This window comes from Melanotaenia boesemani, chromosome 16 (genome assembly GCF_017639745.1).
Source record: "Melanotaenia boesemani isolate fMelBoe1 chromosome 16, fMelBoe1.pri, whole genome shotgun sequence".
NCBI lineage: Eukaryota > Metazoa > Chordata > Actinopteri > Atheriniformes > Melanotaeniidae > Melanotaenia > Melanotaenia boesemani.
The window spans coordinates 7,676,851-7,694,254 of NC_055697.1; the positions used below are offsets into that span (position 1 = coordinate 7,676,851).

General features: G+C 38.8%; 1 protein-coding gene across 5 annotated transcripts in view; it reads right to left on the minus strand.

Moving 5' to 3' along the window:
* The window catches only part of LOC121656168 (cilia- and flagella-associated protein 46), an 81,603-nt gene that overhangs the window by 40,117 nt on the left and 24,082 nt on the right, over nt 1-17,404 (minus strand). For all 5 annotated transcript variants that reach the window (XM_042011249.1, XM_042011246.1, XM_042011247.1 and 2 more), the window contains exons 18-31: nt 16,624-16,836; nt 15,721-15,922; nt 12,289-12,441; nt 8,500-8,610; nt 7,553-7,734; nt 7,125-7,256; nt 6,881-7,043; nt 5,733-5,805; nt 5,412-5,550; nt 5,042-5,225; nt 4,502-4,655; nt 831-1,042; nt 602-715; nt 115-276 (exon numbers count right to left, since the gene is read on the minus strand). In XM_042011249.1, coding sequence (XP_041867183.1) covers nt 115-276; nt 602-715; nt 831-1,042; nt 4,502-4,655; nt 5,042-5,225; nt 5,412-5,550; nt 5,733-5,805; nt 6,881-7,043; nt 7,125-7,256; nt 7,553-7,734; nt 8,500-8,610; nt 12,289-12,441; nt 15,721-15,922; nt 16,624-16,836 — 2,194 coding nt within the window. The remainder of the gene's footprint in view (nt 1-114; nt 277-601; nt 716-830; nt 1,043-4,501; nt 4,656-5,041; nt 5,226-5,411; nt 5,551-5,732; nt 5,806-6,880; nt 7,044-7,124; nt 7,257-7,552; nt 7,735-8,499; nt 8,611-12,288; nt 12,442-15,720; nt 15,923-16,623; nt 16,837-17,404) is intronic.

Sequence of the window (17,404 nt, forward strand, 5' to 3'; positions counted from 1 at the left end):
ATGGCCAGCAGATCCAGGATGAAAATAGAATAAATAAAAGAAATCAGAGACGATAGCACAGATGGCGCATTGTTATGACACTGAGAAAGGAGTAAATGAGGAATACAGGCATGCCTGCTTTGTAATGCTGTGTGTATTGATGCAGTGGGGGCTGGTGTTGGTTCTGAATATCTGCCTGGCCTGATCCGGACAGACGTAACAAGCCCAGTCCTTTGCGATGGGTGGAAGTGTCTGATCCAACACAACTGGTCTGTGTCTTTCTTCTGTGGGAGTAGGCTGGTCAGACAGAGGAGACAGAAATGATTTTTTTATTACTTTTAAAAATATAAAAGTATGTGTAGAACAATTTTTGTTGATACAAATATTTAGCAAGTTTTCTCTAATATGTCATAGATTTAAATACTTGGCCATTAACTGGGAGCTAAATTTTCATCAATTAAATCTTTAAGTCACAATGAGCCCAACAATCTAAGTTGTTCTTTTATAAACATAAATATATAAAAAATATATAAGTTAACTTCTTCCCTACTAGTTCCAAAGTAGGGACCCCATGCTGTGAGTTACACACATTGACATGAGTTGTAAAACTTATATCTTTCACCTTCTTGCCTTTTCCCTTGTCTTTGCCTTTTTTGGATCCAGCAGACACAGGAGGCTGGAGTGACTGACTTTTTGCCATCTCACTTGATATCTCACAAGCCACAGCTTCAGAAACCTGCAGGGAAATGTAAAACTCTTTAACGAGATGTAAGGCACATTCTTAGCTCAGATTATATATAATTATCCCCTGAAGCCCACTGGGCATGCTTAAAGGGGTGGTGGTGCAGTACCTGCCATATCCGGAGTACAGCATTGTAGGCTCTAAGCAAGTTGAGCTGATAGTCAGATGAGGTCTTCTCTGATATGACAGCAAGCAGAGTGTATGCTTGTACCAACTGGTCAAGGCAACACACCTCTTTTAGATTGGAGAAATTTTGTATGAATGAGCCATGGGCCAAGGACTCACAATCCACTGAACTTGCATTTTTTTCAGACTCATCCTCTAGAAAAGAGAGGAAAAAAATAAAAGAAGACAGAAGAAGTTTTGTTAAAGCGTTCCTGTTTTCTCTAAGAAAGTAGCTTGTATTTTATTATCATTATTATTTTTGGAAGTTTAGAATCACATTAGAACGTTTTCATTTTAATCATTATCAGTAATACGTATTTTTTATTTAATTTCATGTAATTTCTGCAGTATGTTGCTGTCAGTGGAAGAAAATGTGAAAATGGCGATTAATGATGTAATAATTGAAAAATTTTTTGAAAATAAGTCAGTATACACATTACTAAATAAAACAATAAGGATAAAACATAATTCAGGATGCTGTGATCACAATAATAAACTCTTTTATTTTAAGTAAAATGTGTTAAAGTTTATGGATCTGATCTTCCCTGAGCCGCCACCTTACCGTGGTGGAGGAGTTTGAATGTCCTGAAGAACCTAGGAGCTATGCTGTCGGGGGCTTTATGCCCCTGGTAGGGTCACCCATGACAAACTGGTATCTAGGGGAGGGACCAGACAGAGCTCAATAGACCCCTATGATGAGTCAAATAAGTGGGTCCAGGTTCCCCTTGCCCGGATGTTGGTCACCGGGCCCCCCCAGGCCTGGAGCCAGGCTTGGGGATGAGGCACGGAGTTGAGGGTCTGGTGGCCGGGCCTTTGCCCATGGGGCTTGGTCGGGCTTAGCCCGAAAGGGTGACATCACCCTCCCGTGGGCTCACCACGTGCAGGAGGGGCCATAGGGGTCGGGTGAAGTGTGAGCTGGGCGACCGCTGAAGATGGGGATCCTGGCGGTCTGATCCTCGGCTGCAGAAGCTAGCTCTAGGAACATAGAACGTCATCACCCTGGTGGGGAAGGAGCCTGAGTTGATGTGCAAGGTTGAGCAGTTACGGCTAGATATAGGTGGACTCACCACGATGCATGGCTTGGGCTCTGGAACCACTGTCCTCGAGAAGGGCTGGACCCTCTTTCATTCTGGAGTTGCTCCTGGTGAGAGACGCTGAACAGGTGTGGGCATACTCATTGCCCCCCAACTTGGCGCCTGTACATTGGGGTTTACCCCGGTGGACGAGAGGGTAGCCTCCCTCTGCCTTCAGGATGGGTCCTGACTGTTGTTTGTGCTTATGCACCAGGCAGCAGTTCAGAGTACCCAGAGTCCTTGTAAGGGGTGTTGGAGAGCGCTCCTTACGGGGACTCCCTCATTCTGCTGGGGGACTTCAATGCTCACGTGACAAATCACAGTGAGACCTGGAGGGGCGTGATTGGGAGGAATGGCCCCCTGATCTGAATCCGAGTGGTGTTTTGTTGTTGGACTTCTGTGCTTGTCATGGATTGTCCACAACAAACCCCATGTTCAGGCATAAGAGTGTCCACCTGTGCATTTGGCACCAGGACACTCTGGGCCACAGTTCGATGATCGACTTTGAAGTCGTATCGTCAGACTTGCGGTCGCATGTCTTGGACACTTGGGTGAAGAGAGGCGCGGAGCTCTCAACTGATCACCACCTGGTGGTGAGTTGGCTCAGATGGTGGGGGAGGATGCCAGTCAGGCTTGGCAGACCCAAGCGTGTTGTGAGGGGTGAGTCCGACTGGGCTGTGTTCCATGCCTCTATTGTTGAGGCAGCCAACCGGAGTTGTGGCCATAAAGTCGTCGGTGCCTGTCATGGCGTTAATCCCTGAACTCATTGGTGGACACCAGCGGTGAGGGATGCCGTCAAGCTGAAGAAGTCCTATTGGGCCTTTTTGGCCTGTGGGTATTGGCAGGCTAAGCGGAACGTGGCTTCGGTGGTCACTAAGGCAAAAACTCGGGCATGGGAGGAGTTTGGAGAGGCCACAGAGAATGACTTCCTGACAGCTTCGAAAAGTTTCTGGTCCACCATCCGTGTACAGGTCCTGCCCTAAGTGGAAGAGTTCAAGTATCTCAAGGTGTTGTTCACGAGTGGGGGCAGGATGGAGCGGGACATCAACAGGTGGATCGATGCAGGGTCTGCAGTTATGCAGACTCTGCATCGGTCTGTCATGGTGAAGACAGAGCTGAGCCAAAAGACAAAGCTCTCGATTTATCGGTCAATCTACGTTCCCACCCTCACCTATGGTCACAAGCTGTGGGTGGTGACCAAAAGAATGAAATCGCAAATACAAGCGGCCAGAATGAGTTTTCTCCACAGGGTTGCCAGGCTCTCGCTTAGAGATAGGGTGAGAAGTTCTGTGATCCGGGAGGGGCTTAGAGTAGAGTCCCCGCTTCTCCGCATCGAGAGGAGCTAGATGAAGTGGCTCAGGCATCTGGTCAGGATGCCTCCTGGACACCTTCCTGGTAAGGTGTTCCGGGCACGTCCCACCAGGAGGAGGCCCTGGGGAAGACCCAGGGCACGCTTCAATGACTACATCTCTTGGCTGTCCTGGGAATGCCTCGGGATCCCCCCAGACAAGCTGGTGAATGTGGCCAGGGAGAGGGAAGTCTGGGTTTCCCTGCTTAGGCAGCTGCCCCAGTGACCCGACTCCAGATAAGAGGATGGATGGATGGATGGATGGATGAAATGTAATACTTTGTAAATAGTGTACAAAGCATGAAATAATTTATTCCCTGGTAACAGACAAAATGTTCGTGGAAATAGAATGAAAGTATGAATTGAATGAAATTTTAAAAAGTATATATAACTCATTTATTATACTTACATACTGAAAGTTCTAGTAGATTACAGCACTATTCAAATTATTTATAAAGTTAATAATAATCAATAACCATTCTGTATCCAAAGGCTGTTTAAAAAGAGGAAGAAATGTTATAAACTTAGAGGAAATGAAATGTTTAGCAAACCCAAGGCATGGACAAATGTTAAGTTTCACTGTATATCTGTCACTGGTGTAAAACTGTGAAACAGTTGTTCTGATGACTTAAAAATTAGTTCTACTTTGAAATTATTTAAAGGGAAGTACATAATTGATATAATAATGAAGTATCATGAAAAATTAAATGCAAAAGATCTTGTGGGTAATATTTTTACAAGTTGCTCTTACTATCAGTTGTGGTGATGTAAATCTTTTATTTAATGTTAATTTTGTTGTAAATGGTAATTTGGTAACATTGTTTTGGTAATGGGTAGGCATTTCATAAGCTACTAACTTGTTTTTTTATCTTCTTTCTGTAATTTTTTAAAAATGTTTTATTTACTTTCATAATACTAAAATAAATAAGTAAATAAATAAATTTTTACAGTTGTTGATAATATAAGCAATGGTGCTCAGGGAAGCAGTGATGTATCGGACTTTTAAGGGTTAAATGAACCCATGTGACAAACGACCGTGGAGAAATCTGTTTCCTTTTCCCATGTGCTTACCCTTTAGGGAAAATTCCCAGAATGCCTTACTTTTTCCTACAGATATCAGAGAGCACAGTTGCAAAATTAATCTGTGAGACATGTATTCATGCACAATAAACAAGATGATTCAGTGATTCTCACCAGGTTTTCCTACTTGTTTAGGTTGCAGTTGTAGAAGGATGTCTATTGCCCACTGAACATGGAGCCGGGCATCGACTTTGGGTAGGTCGTGACAGAACAGCCACTCTGCAAATTCGAGCAGAATGCTGACCTTCTGCCACTGAGATTCTGTACTCTGTTTAAAAAAGTGAGTGAAAATACAAGAGCCATGACAAAAATACTGCCTTCACTTGTCTCAGTAAAAGTATCTATTCTAAGCCTGAATCCCACAATAAGCTTAACACATTCCCATGCCAGTAAAAGGCTTATATGGGTTACTACATAAGTAACTTTAATCTAATGTTCCACAACACAACAACAGTTGTAATGACATGCTGATGCCACATGATGGTGGTATTGCCTTTTAGAAATATATCCCCTTCTCAGAATTAAATGCCCAACAGAAAGCACACACACAAGATAAACTTCCTGATTAAAATTTGTCAATGATTTCAAATTTCCAAATGATCCATCTGTATTAATTGGATGACTAGCTTCCTGGTGAAAAAGCAGGGACATTACCATAAGAGAGGTGATGGATTTCTGGTAGTAGGTCAGCTGTTGGTTGATGGTGTCAGCGTACATTGCCGCCTGATGCCACATCAATGAGCAGCTCTGACCTTCTTCATCTCGTAAATTCTGCATGTCCAGCAGTATGTTTTTTCCCAGGCGTGCTTTAACCAGTATGCAACATTTGAGCAGGGATCTGGGAGAACAGAGAGAATAAAATGTCTGTCTGAACACACACACACACACACACACACACACACACACACACGCACATATGTGTATATATATATGTATATATATATATATATACATATATATATATGCATTCTTTTGTTGCCTTCTCCTAGTCGTCTGTGACTTATTTTGTTTTTATTTTACTTACAGTCGATGCCGGGTACGAGGCATTTCTTTAACAGCTTTGTCCAGCAACTGCAGGGCACTTTCAAAGTCTGCTTTGTCAGTGTGGATGTGGAGCAACAAATTGTAAATGGCTGCTCTCAAGGCTAGATCCTCTTCATCTATTACACACCAAACACATTAAAATGATAATTAAGCATCTTCATAATTTTGTTAGCATTGTGGATCAGAAATTAAATCAGCCAACTAAACATAGTTGTAAATATAATTCCCTGTTAGTTGATGTAGAGAGCTACCACATAGCCAGATCTTTAACACCTGAACACAAGGTTGTTTTAGCTCTTACTTGTTGCTCCATGTGAAGAACTCTCTCGAGGCAATGCTATTAATGGCAATAATCCTTTCACTTTGCTCTGTTTCTGAAACGAAAGAGGGAAAAGGATTAATACATCAACACCAACAAGAAAATGGTGGGCTGGTAATACTAGAGGTGTTGGTGGTCTTAGTGAAAAATGTTCACATTTGGTCCCACAGAGTGGAAATTCACAAGTCAAGAAGAAGAATAGAATAATGTGCTTATATTATAATGTTCTTAAAATGATATAAGCCGTTTATTTTTTTTAATTGCTCTTTTTAATTTTTTCTAAAGATTTTAATGTATTATGTAAAGCACTCCGAATTGCCTTTGTGCATGAAATGTGCCATTCCCAGTTAATCAAGCACCAACAGTTGGTGCTTAAATATGCAGCCCTTCTTGAACGCTGTCGAGTACTGCAGGATAAAGCACCACAGATGAACATAACTGAATCCTCACATGAGCTCCCTTTAATTATACATTTTAAGTTATTTTGCAGTTGGATGACTGTTTATCCCCCTGGCAGGGGAGATGTTTTCGCATAATTGAACACACCCCCAAATTCTCCTTGCAGCATAAAGAGGAACACATTTTCATCAACTTTAGCATTAATTAATGACAACAGAGCAAGTTTAAGAACTCTGACACCATTTTTCTCAGCTAGACAGCCTCTAACATAAAAGGGGAATCTTTTCCAAGAAGGAATCAATAAAAATGGACACAAAAGGTCAGTCCTTGCTTCTTTTCAGCGCTCTTTTCTTTTATGTGTTTTTTTTTCTTTAAGGTGAACTTTGATTCTGTCAGTAGTGGATAAATTCTAGGGAATTTTTCTGATGTGAAGTAGCTTTACCACATTTCACTGTAGGGAAGAATAACCTTTGTGGTTCTGGTTTGCATTCTGTTGTGCTTCTTAATTGCTTCTGCTCTGGTGTGAAGTTTCAGCATTAATAATGCCAAGTTGTAAAACATCCCAGAAATCCAGGGTGGCATTTTTATGTAAATCTCATCCTACATATGTATTTAGGCCAAATGCAGCAAAACAGATTCCATCAAAAATAGAGAAAATCCCCAGACTGGATCAAAGTTACCAAAAAGCAATGTGAAATATGCTTTTTAAGTATTCAGGTGTGGAGTCATACAATATCATGTTTGGTGGTGTGAATGAGAGCATTAAGGATCTTCTCCAGGTGATCCTTGAGCTGCGATCTTTCCTCTGGGATCTGTGTCAGAGGCAGACAAGTATTCCAGTAATGCACAGCAGCCCTGACACATAGTGTTTGATTGTCAGCTTTCTCTGCAAAGCTATGGACAAAAGATGAAGAAAGTCAGATAAAAGCTAAGCCTAAGGCTTTAGTTAATATATCAATCCATGCTAAACAGTACCTGACACTGGACAGAAGCATGTTCAAAGCCTCTTTGTAAGTGTCTAGATCTCCACTGGACTCATGGACTAAGCTCAAACCTCTCAAACAGGCAGCCCTGCTCAGCATCTCTTTCACTGCAGTTGGGCCGTACCTACAGATAAAAGTAATTTAAGTAATTTAATTTAATAATAACTCAATTAATGTGTAGCAACTCTATAATTCCATGTAAAAAAAATGACTAAACTTTCTCATTCATATTGAGTGTAGTTCTCTTCAGTATGCACAAGATGTCACTTGCTCCTCACAACCATTTACCATTTACCTACAGCAAGTTCTAATAACAAAGCAAACACATTCTCTTGTGTGCATCTGTTTGAGAAAAGACACAGATCCACTCAAGTATTTATAAAATGGCTTTTTGTTTAAATAACTTATAACTGCACATACAAAACATAGGGCGTGGTGTTAAGACTCTTTGTCGCTGCTTCTCCCAGCTGCAAAGCGCTCCGGGTGCAGCGTAACACCAAGCTGTGGTCCTTGACATGGTGACAGAAGGCAGCCAGCTGGCACCACACCTGCAACTCCACCACAGCGTCGGACCAGCTGCATTCAGACGCCAGGCTCACCAGCTTTACAGGAGGAGAGGAGGGGAAAATGGTCAGGACGGAAAATGGAGGCGGTGAGAGGAAAGGAGAGGTTTGGAGAGGGGGGTATGAGAAAAGACGAAAAGAAGAGGTAGGGCAGGAAACAGGAGAGGCAAGGAGAGGAAAGAATTAGAACAAGAAAAGGGTAAGGCAGAGGAGGAGCAAGGCAAGCTCAGAAGAAAAGATGTGGGAAAACCTAAAGACAGTAATGGAGCAGAAAAAGGAACAATGAAGAATGAGATAAAAGGGTAAAAGAAAGGAAATAACGAGAAAAGGGGCTATTGGTTTATACCATGAAGCAGAAAGGTGGAGTAAAAGTGAAGGAATTTAGGAAAAATACAAGAAATTAAGGGTTAAGCTAGAGCTATAAGAAGGAGAGCAAAAAAATGTATGCAATGATGAGAGGTTTAGGAAAAATTAGAGACAGAACTGGACAAACAGGGTGGTTAGAAAAAACACAGACAGAATGAAGGTGAAAAGATGGGAGGGAGACAGAAAGATGAGAGAGCATAGAGTGGTGGGAAAACACCAAATGGTCAAACTGACAGAAATATCTTTTCTCTGCTGACAAAATGGACAGCCCGTCTCACACCTATGATAATGAGATCAAAGCATCATGATCAAAGTGGGCACACAATTTCTCTATATTGACATGATTCGATGTAGACGGGCTCAGTGGTCACTGTGGCGTCTGCTGCTGCCATCTGGACCTCAGCTACAGTAGGAAAACACACAGAGAATGGTACATACTGCTGAGAGACTTGGAATGGAAGACTCCATATGCCCGGGGTTCCTATTGCACCGGAGCATCTCCACTCCGACAAGCACACGAGTCATCGAAGAAACTTCGTCATTCCCACACTGCAAATGGGAAAACAAAGAAAGCATGCTGAAAATTTCATTCCAGTCCTCTGCTGAATGCACAACAGATCTTGTATTTAAACAAAATGACTTACAAAAAATAAATAAATAAATAAAGGTAGTGCTAGAACACTGCCTCCAGCACTACATGACAGCACCTTGGTCCAACTGGACTCACAGCAGTCTGACTACCACTTAATTTTGATGTCCCATCTTTTTGAATTCTTGTTTGTGTTGTTCTTACTCTCAAATGTAAGTCGCTTTGGATAAAAGCGTCTGCTAAATGACTGTAGAACAGAATAGAATAGAACAACAGAACTAGCTCTACAAAACACATATAAATTCCCCAAAACATCAAGAAGCTCTATCAAAAGTCTAAGTGTTAGATCCAGTTTTACTGTATAGTTTCATGTCATCAACTTCAGCCCACTTAGCTGAGTGGCAAACACCTGTAGTTTTTGGGTTGATTCCTGATTGATCTCTCTTCTTCCCTTCATCTAGTCGCAGCAGTAGTACATCTGTGCTTGATAAGCGTGTGTTTGTAATTAGGGAGGTTATTTATGTTTTGCCACATGAGATAGTTTTTGGCTTTTCCCAGATGAGACAGCTGTCAGGTGCTGGAGAGTCCAGTACCATTTTATTTTTGGTAACCCTGAGGTGGTCCTTGGCATGCTCAAGAATCCCAAAGTAGATATGAAGACACAGTAAGATAGTACAAGTTTTAGTTAGAGAGAGAGAACTGGGTCAGTCTTCATTAAAAGTTTCACAATGACAATCTCTGACAAAAAAGTAAAGCATGTGGTAGCATATGATTAGCTTTGTAAATTCAGCTTTGTATGTGTTGAATAGTGGAATTATGCAGATTTAATGTTGTGCATTCAATTTGAAAACTCTACTGGTTCAATGAGTGGAATGAGTTTAGTAGTTTTTTAGACTACTGTAGTTTGCTGGATTTGCTTTTATTCTTCACCTTGTGAGTTTGGCTTGGGCATGGGTGGTAGTTTCTACAGTGCTGCTGATATTGTTTGCTGTATTATACTTTCTGCTTAATCACAAAAGTAAGTGGTACCAAAAAGAAACAGAAGGAAGAACATGTTGCAGCTAATGAGGCTAACTGCCAACAATAGCTTAATTTGGTATGAAAGGAGCACCTTAGAGGGCAGATGTTCAAGAAAAAGTCTACAAAATGTGGACCAATTTCAAAATATATTCTTCAACACTAAATTAAAAGACAGATTTTAATTTTAATCTGGAGATAAAAACACAACAAAGAAGATCCAGGACAGATAAGCGACTATGATTTTATATGGGCAGCATTCTTCTTCTGAAGGTCCTGCAAGTGGTCTCCTCAGCTCCAAAATGTTTAAGAAAGGTTGTTAAAAATAGAAGAGCCACTGCTCAGTGATAAACGTGGCCCTGCCCAAAGTTTTCACAAGACACGTTGCTGATTTTAAATTCATGATAGGCTAATCATTTTAATTATATAGTAAAATGTCCCAAATTTTCAACATTTAATGTGTCTTCTATACTGTATTTTGAAAAGAATCAAAGGCTTATGAGATTTGTAAGGCATTGCATTCAGTTTTTATTTACATTTTCCACAGTTTTCCAACTTTTTTGGAATAATAGCTATAAAAACATGTGTAATGTGAATGCCATAGTTTTTTTTTGTTGAAAATACTGCTGAGATGGTCTTCAGTGCTGTTGATAATGGAGGACTTCCAATTACATTTAAACTCAGTTTATAACTGCTTGAAATTATTATTTCTTTAATTAACACTATGACTCTTAAAATTCCTGACAAGAAACACACCTTCAGCTGACACTCGCAGTGCATCAGTTTGACGGTGATTATGTTGGGAAGGAAATTCTTGACTGATAAACAGTTTGAGGATTATGGAAACTTTAACATTAAACAGTAAAACTGTGAAGGTGCTTTCCCAGTAATTCTTCCCATTGTAAAGTCATATAATCAGTACATTTAAAGATGATCACACACACCAGTAGGAACAAAGCTGCCACTTGGACAGGGTTGATGTAACATGTATAAGTGTCAAAAATATTAAGCAGCTGTGGTTAAGTCTGCACTGTCATAAGCACATTACAATAGAACTGCATATGGACCATAATCATGGATACATTTAGAATATGATAAAATTATAACACAATTTTCCCCTTTCGGTTCACATATTTTGTTGTATAATACAAAGCCTCTAAATTAGCTGTTTTTTTCTTAGTAAAATATAAAAAAGCATGACAGCCCCTCAAAATGACGATGAATATAATTAAATGAGAGGATTGAAATTAGCTTTACTGTACATTTGGATCATCGTGGCTACATCAGAAGAAAAAGCTGTACTTTGACAGGTTATATAATTGAAGGTTTTATTCACAGTCAACTGAATCCTGTAACTGAAAATGAAGTGTTACACTTATCACAACTTCAAAAGCATTCACCGAACTTAATAATATATTTTTCACGCAATTATTTTAGCAGTATGGTATGTCTTATTGAAAGTAAAGTTGAAAGAAATGAAGTTAAACAGTGGAGGCTCAACTCAAGAGAAACCTCTTTTTCTAACATGTTGTTCATGCAAACATTGAAATCTTATTAAAGGACGTAGATGTAATGCAGAGAAGAGTGAAAGCAAGGGCGGAATATCTATGGAGATTTGGCATATTTTGTCATTCCTTTGTAATTACCAAGTAAAGATTGATGACTTCAACCAATGCAATCATTTTTTTTGCCATATTTTATTCTTCAGACATTAACATGCAAACAATACCAACATCAACATCAAACTGAGGCAACTCACCTACAGTATGAAGCCTCCTTTAAGGCAGCCCTGCATTCCAGTAATGTGTTGACACTTAAGCATGTGTCAGCTTTGAATGAGCATCCTGTTTCTTTTTTATTTTATTTATTTATTTATTTTTACAAAAGAAACATTTTACAACAGCTGTCATCTCTTTGTTTGTATAAGTAAGATATATGTAAGCATCTGAGATTGGCTCCACCTCCTGTGATCCTTAACTGGATCAAGTGTGAAAAGAAATTGCAATTGAAGCTGCAATAATCAGAAATCACAGCAGCAGTGTGGTCTGTGGTCAGCTGTCCAGATGAATTCAAAAGATAACTTTATTAAATAAAATAAATAAATAAATAATAATAATTTAATTTCATGTTGTGAGAAAATTGTAACTGTAAAAGTGCTTTGGTGTTATAGTTGACTTGATGTACAGTACTGTTTTGTACAAATGGCAAATATTATGCAGACACCGTGGCTCTTTCCATCACTGTTAGAGTATATCTGAACAAAGCGCTGGGAGTATGACGTTCATACGACTGATGTCTGACTGCCATAGTTTTGAAGCAACCTTTGCTTTTGTTTGATATCACATGGATAGGAACTTCATCACTTGTTTCAAGCCAATACTAGTCCACTTTTAAAGGCCTTTTCTTCCTGTATAGACAGCACCAGTTACAAACTATCTTATGATTAATTTAGACATCATAGCCTATGAAATCCTTAAACAGTATGCTGTTTGTATGGTTATATATCCTAAAGTATACAAAGTATAAACACTGTAAGATGTTTCTTATGTTCTTATGTACATATATATGTAATGTTTAATTTATATACCTGTAAAAAAAAATACAAAAGGTGCAACACGTACCTCATTTTTGAATACGTCCAACTTTGGGCCAATCTGTTGTTTCAAAAGCCTCTTGATCTGCACCCATGTTGTTAGCACTTGTTTCCTTACTGCGATTGGGACAGTCTCCCCAGTGATCTGGCAGCTGGATATGCGAAGGGCATAGTTGCACATCTGGGAGAAAGTGTAGGGAACAGTAATAAGTGATCTATTGGTGAGGATGTCTCACATCATAAACAGTTTTGCAAGAACATGTGCATATTAAATGATCCTAACATAATCAGAAAATCCATGTACCTATGTCTAAAATAAAAAAAGTGAATCAAATAGTCTATTATATAATGTACAATGTGACATGTATCTGTAGAAGTCAACATGTCCTGGACTTACTGGCCCGAAGCCATTTACCAGTCCCAGAGAATTCAGCAGGACTTTGCTTAAGTCAGACATGGTATCTGACCCTGCTATACTGTGTATAAAAATGTCTGGCAAAAGATCATTTCCCATCTTTCCTTCAAAAACAGAAGCAGACGCCACAAAATTTAGTTAATAATTCAATGATAAAGTCTCTTTCATCTTAAATTAGAGCAGATATTCATGGTGGAGCCTTAGAATAAAAAAGAGGGGAAGGAAAAAGAGTTTTATTGGCAGAAAAGAAGACAGAGGTATCAGTAGCACAGGGAAACCAAGTCATGAAAGCTTCATGCAAGTGTGTTTGCATGTGTGTGCATGCTTGGTTGGATGAATCACAGGATGTACAATATAACTTAATATTTCCTTGGAGTGATGCTATGCTTCATTATCTGTCAAGACATTCTGCTGATGAACTGATGCTTCCTGAAATGCCTTTTCTCAAACATGGGTCCTCATACACCAAACATGTGTCTACTGATAAGCTACAACATACAAGAATTTGCTTAGTGTGCTGGTGCACTGGGGTTGTGTACACATTACACACATTAGCTTTATAAAATATTAATATTCTGTCTTAAAGCAGAAGCACAACTTAAATCCAAATTATTAAAGTAAAAAAGAATACATTTCTAGCTGCTTACATGTTATCACTCGCTACATGAAGCTTATTTCCAAAATAACATGAAAAAGCATGAAGATTTTCCTATAAAACGTCATTATATGTAGAAAACGAAAAGAGAGATCTAAGAGATTTAAAGCTAACTAACTCCTGGTTTTGGGCTTTTGCCTTCCCCCTCTGGCAGTGAAAGAGAAAAGTGTGACTGTGACAAGGTAAAGTAGTACATCAGTCGTAAAACATGTTTATCTTTGCTGTCAGCTGATTTTATTTACATTTATACACTGAAATTCTTTCTTGAGCACAAAGTTACATCTGAAAGGATTCTTGCAGGTTGTTCCCCACTCACTTCTGGCACACACCTTCAATAAAGCTACATCAGCGAGGGCATTTAACTCCAGATTTAAATTGTAGAAGTCTTTTATTCCTGCTTTAAATTGTGGTTTGGAAATTTAAAAGTCTAAATTCTTCAACTGTTCATTCATGGTGTCAAACAAAATGTTTTTTGTGTAATGTGTGCACAAAAAAATGTAATTTATTGAAAACACTGCATTCAGAGATGGTGCACACACCTGTCAAAAAACTGCTTTCAACATTTTTCAGAGATTCCAAGCAGTTCTTGAGCTTTAAGATCTGAGATTTCAGACTTTTCTTTTTAACAGCAGACAGATCAGAAAGAAACAGCTCAAAACACCACAATCGGTCTGGAAGGAAGGAGGCAGTGATCCAGTGAAATGTGTTTTGATTATCTGCAGTGTTATGGTTATAGGCCCTATTTGGGCTGCATGTTTGTTACATCATGCACCCCAAAACCTCAAAGAATATATCTTATCATACTTCTATTTAATCGGTTTTATCTTTTCCTTGGTGTCATGGTTCAGTTACTCCTTTGTAGAAGAGGAATGCCTTAAACAATTATATGGTCATCTGGATTGATTGGTGAATCGATGCCTTTACGAACATCCTTGTATACCAGAGAGTTATAGCTTCTTCTTTTCTCAATGGCTTCCATCATCAACACAGAACAATCCAGCTTCTTGCATCCAGACAGAAGTTCCTAGTCGCTAGATATCAAATGAAACGCTATAGAAACAGCTTTGTTTCCACTAACAGTATTGACCAGAACACGCTGTAGCTATAGTCTGCATGTTCAGTTTAATTGTTGAGTTTTAAGTAGTTTTTTTGTTTTCTTTTTGGGTTCGTTGTATTGTTCCATGTTGCATTTGATGTTTGTATGCATGTAAGAATGTCCTCTCGCTACAAAACAAATCTACTTTCAGGTATAAATAAATTACTTAATGCCAATAATTACTTTATTGTGCATTAATGCAGCTTCTTCAAAGTCTGTGGCTGACTGGCTCTGATTATAAGTATAAAGAAGCCACAGGTAAAGGAGGGGGCACTGGCTTGGGACAGCCATCATCACGAGTCTCGGCCATTAAAAGCATTTAGGGTGAGCTGCACTGATATGAACCGGTGTTGTGTGAGTCTTTTCTGCCTGCTGTTCATCTGAATCTGCATTCCATCCATATGGGACAAAAAGCACACGCTCACTAAAAAAACAAGTTCCCGACGTTCTTTGCTTGTTTCACCGAGATTATATACAAAATGTACAGCTAATAATTTATTTTTTACAGCATTTTATATTTATTTTCATTTTAAGGTCTTAAGTTTTTATAAAGTCATTAAAAACTGACTTTCTCTCTCCATGAATTAGTGATGAGATTCTTATCTTTTCTATTACAGCAGGAAAACATGTTTTTAGAAGGAAGGCAGGTTCACACAGCCTTGAAACTCATACTGCTGATTTTTAACCATTTAGCAAATAAATCCTGAAATTTACATCCAGCTATGTCATACATATTTGACTTTATTTCATCAATACGTAGTTTAAGCTTTACAAGTAAATACTGCTGTTAAAAAGCAGCTAATTTGTCTAAAATATTTCTGCATTTTTCTTCATCTAGCAGTACTTTAAAAGGAACAGAGAGAAATACACTACCTTTGAATTTATCATTGAATTTTGTATATAAGGATGTGATTAATTGGCAATAATAACAGAAAATCATGTAATTAATCGTGATAAAAAATATTCTTGCCTATCACTAAATAAAGTAACCTGATGTAGACTGTTCCTTCTATATGATGACTGTGTCTTATCTTCATCAAAAATAGGTTCAATCAACACTGGCTTTGGTATCATATTGCTTAAAATAAAATCGACAGCAAAACAAAAATTTTACTAATGTTTCTGCGACATGCCTGCATAATTTTATAAAATAGACTTTAATTAAAAACATGTCTCCAAACAGGTTACAATTTTCAGGAACACACACCTATTAAGTCTAGAGAGAAGACTTGTGCAGTTGCATAAAGGGTTATCTGTTACCCCACCACAGCTCAGTATACACACACTGACATACCTCTAATGCCATGTGGGCATTCTGCACGGCAGCAGGGTCTAAAAGCACCCCATGTGCGCTGGCAGCCTTATCCATTCCCATCTCGGCTCCTTTTTTCATTTTGTCCCCTGCTGGAGCAGACTCAGCACTCTCTCTTTCAGACAGAGGCTGCATCAATCCCTGAGCCACAGCGTTACACAGCAGCACACACAAGGCTCGGTTCCTAAGAAACAACACAAAGAATATACCACACAGACATCTTTGAGAATAAGAAATGATAAAAGTGTGAAGGCAACACATCTTTTGGTTCTTCCTGAAAGTTGAAACCTTTGATTCAAAACTGTGACATATCAATACAGCTAAATTCATATTTGCTGCTAATTTCTTAAGTCAAAAACAAAAGCTGAGTTAAAACTGAAACAGGTTGTGAGGGAGCTACAGTGCCACAAAGTAACTGTTTATATGGATTTTCATAAATGAACTTGCCTTGGCTTAAAATATTATTTTTCCGGGGATAAATGCACCTTGTAGTAACATTAGCTTTGAAAAGTAATCCCTTTTAAATTTTACCTGACAAAAAAAGAGTTTGTAAACCCAGTAGGGAGTCGACAAAATGACTGCTGAGCTGATGAAAGTCTTTTAAAACCCACTGAATAATTTAAAACATGCAGTCATCGGCCTGTTTCATACTTCTCAACTGCTGTCAACTTTTAAATAATAAACTTATGAAAGATGAAAGCTCTCATCAATAGCAAAGTGCACAAATTTAATCTATTTATTGTTGGTGAAGCAGATTAGTCCTATTTATAGCATTGAAACAAAACTAATTTGATTTCACGAGGTCCAAACACCTGAACTATCTTGTTTGGTATGATTAATATTTCTTTGGATAAAATATTAGTGTAATTTAGAAACTTTAACAACCCAATGTCCTTAGTCCTTCGAAGCTTTTCCACAAGACTCTGGAAGGTAGGAAGCAGGAGTTGGAATTCCCCTGCTGCCAGCAAGTGGCTATTATAGTTCCACAGGTAAATGGCTGCATTTGCTACCACCCACGGCTCCCCGATCTCTGCTCCGAGCTCTCCTGCCCTCAAGAAGTTGGAGGTGGCGTAGGCAGACAAAGCTTGGATCCAGTCTCTGGGTGAGAGAGAACCAAAGATACAGTGAAGAGTTGCAGAGGGATGAAGAAAATAGTCTATGTGTTAGAGAGAGTGTAAAGACTACTATTTACTCAAGAACAGCACAAAGGAAGAAAACTAAAACACCACTAGTGAAAATTTTATTTGAAACTACTGTTTTTAATCATTAAAACCAGCATTCATGTAAGATACCAACATTTCATAATTCAACCTTATGAAATGTGTGATTTGCTGCATTTCCTTTTAATAATTTAGATTGGTAGAGGACAAGAAAAAGATAGTTTACGGGCTGGATCACTTTGATCTCAGAGACTAGACAAAAAAATTTAACCAGTTGTCATTCATTTGGTTAATTGGAGTATATGTAATTGTAGCATCATAAATATATATATATATATATATATATATATATATATATATATATTGTTTCACTAAACACTTTCATTGCAAGATCTGTAAAGCCGCTTGTTACTTTTTTCATTCACTAAGTGAATCAAACCTGATTGACTGTCTCTGCAGAGGAAAGCTTCCACAGGCTGCAGGCCCACTTTAAATTTAAATTAAAA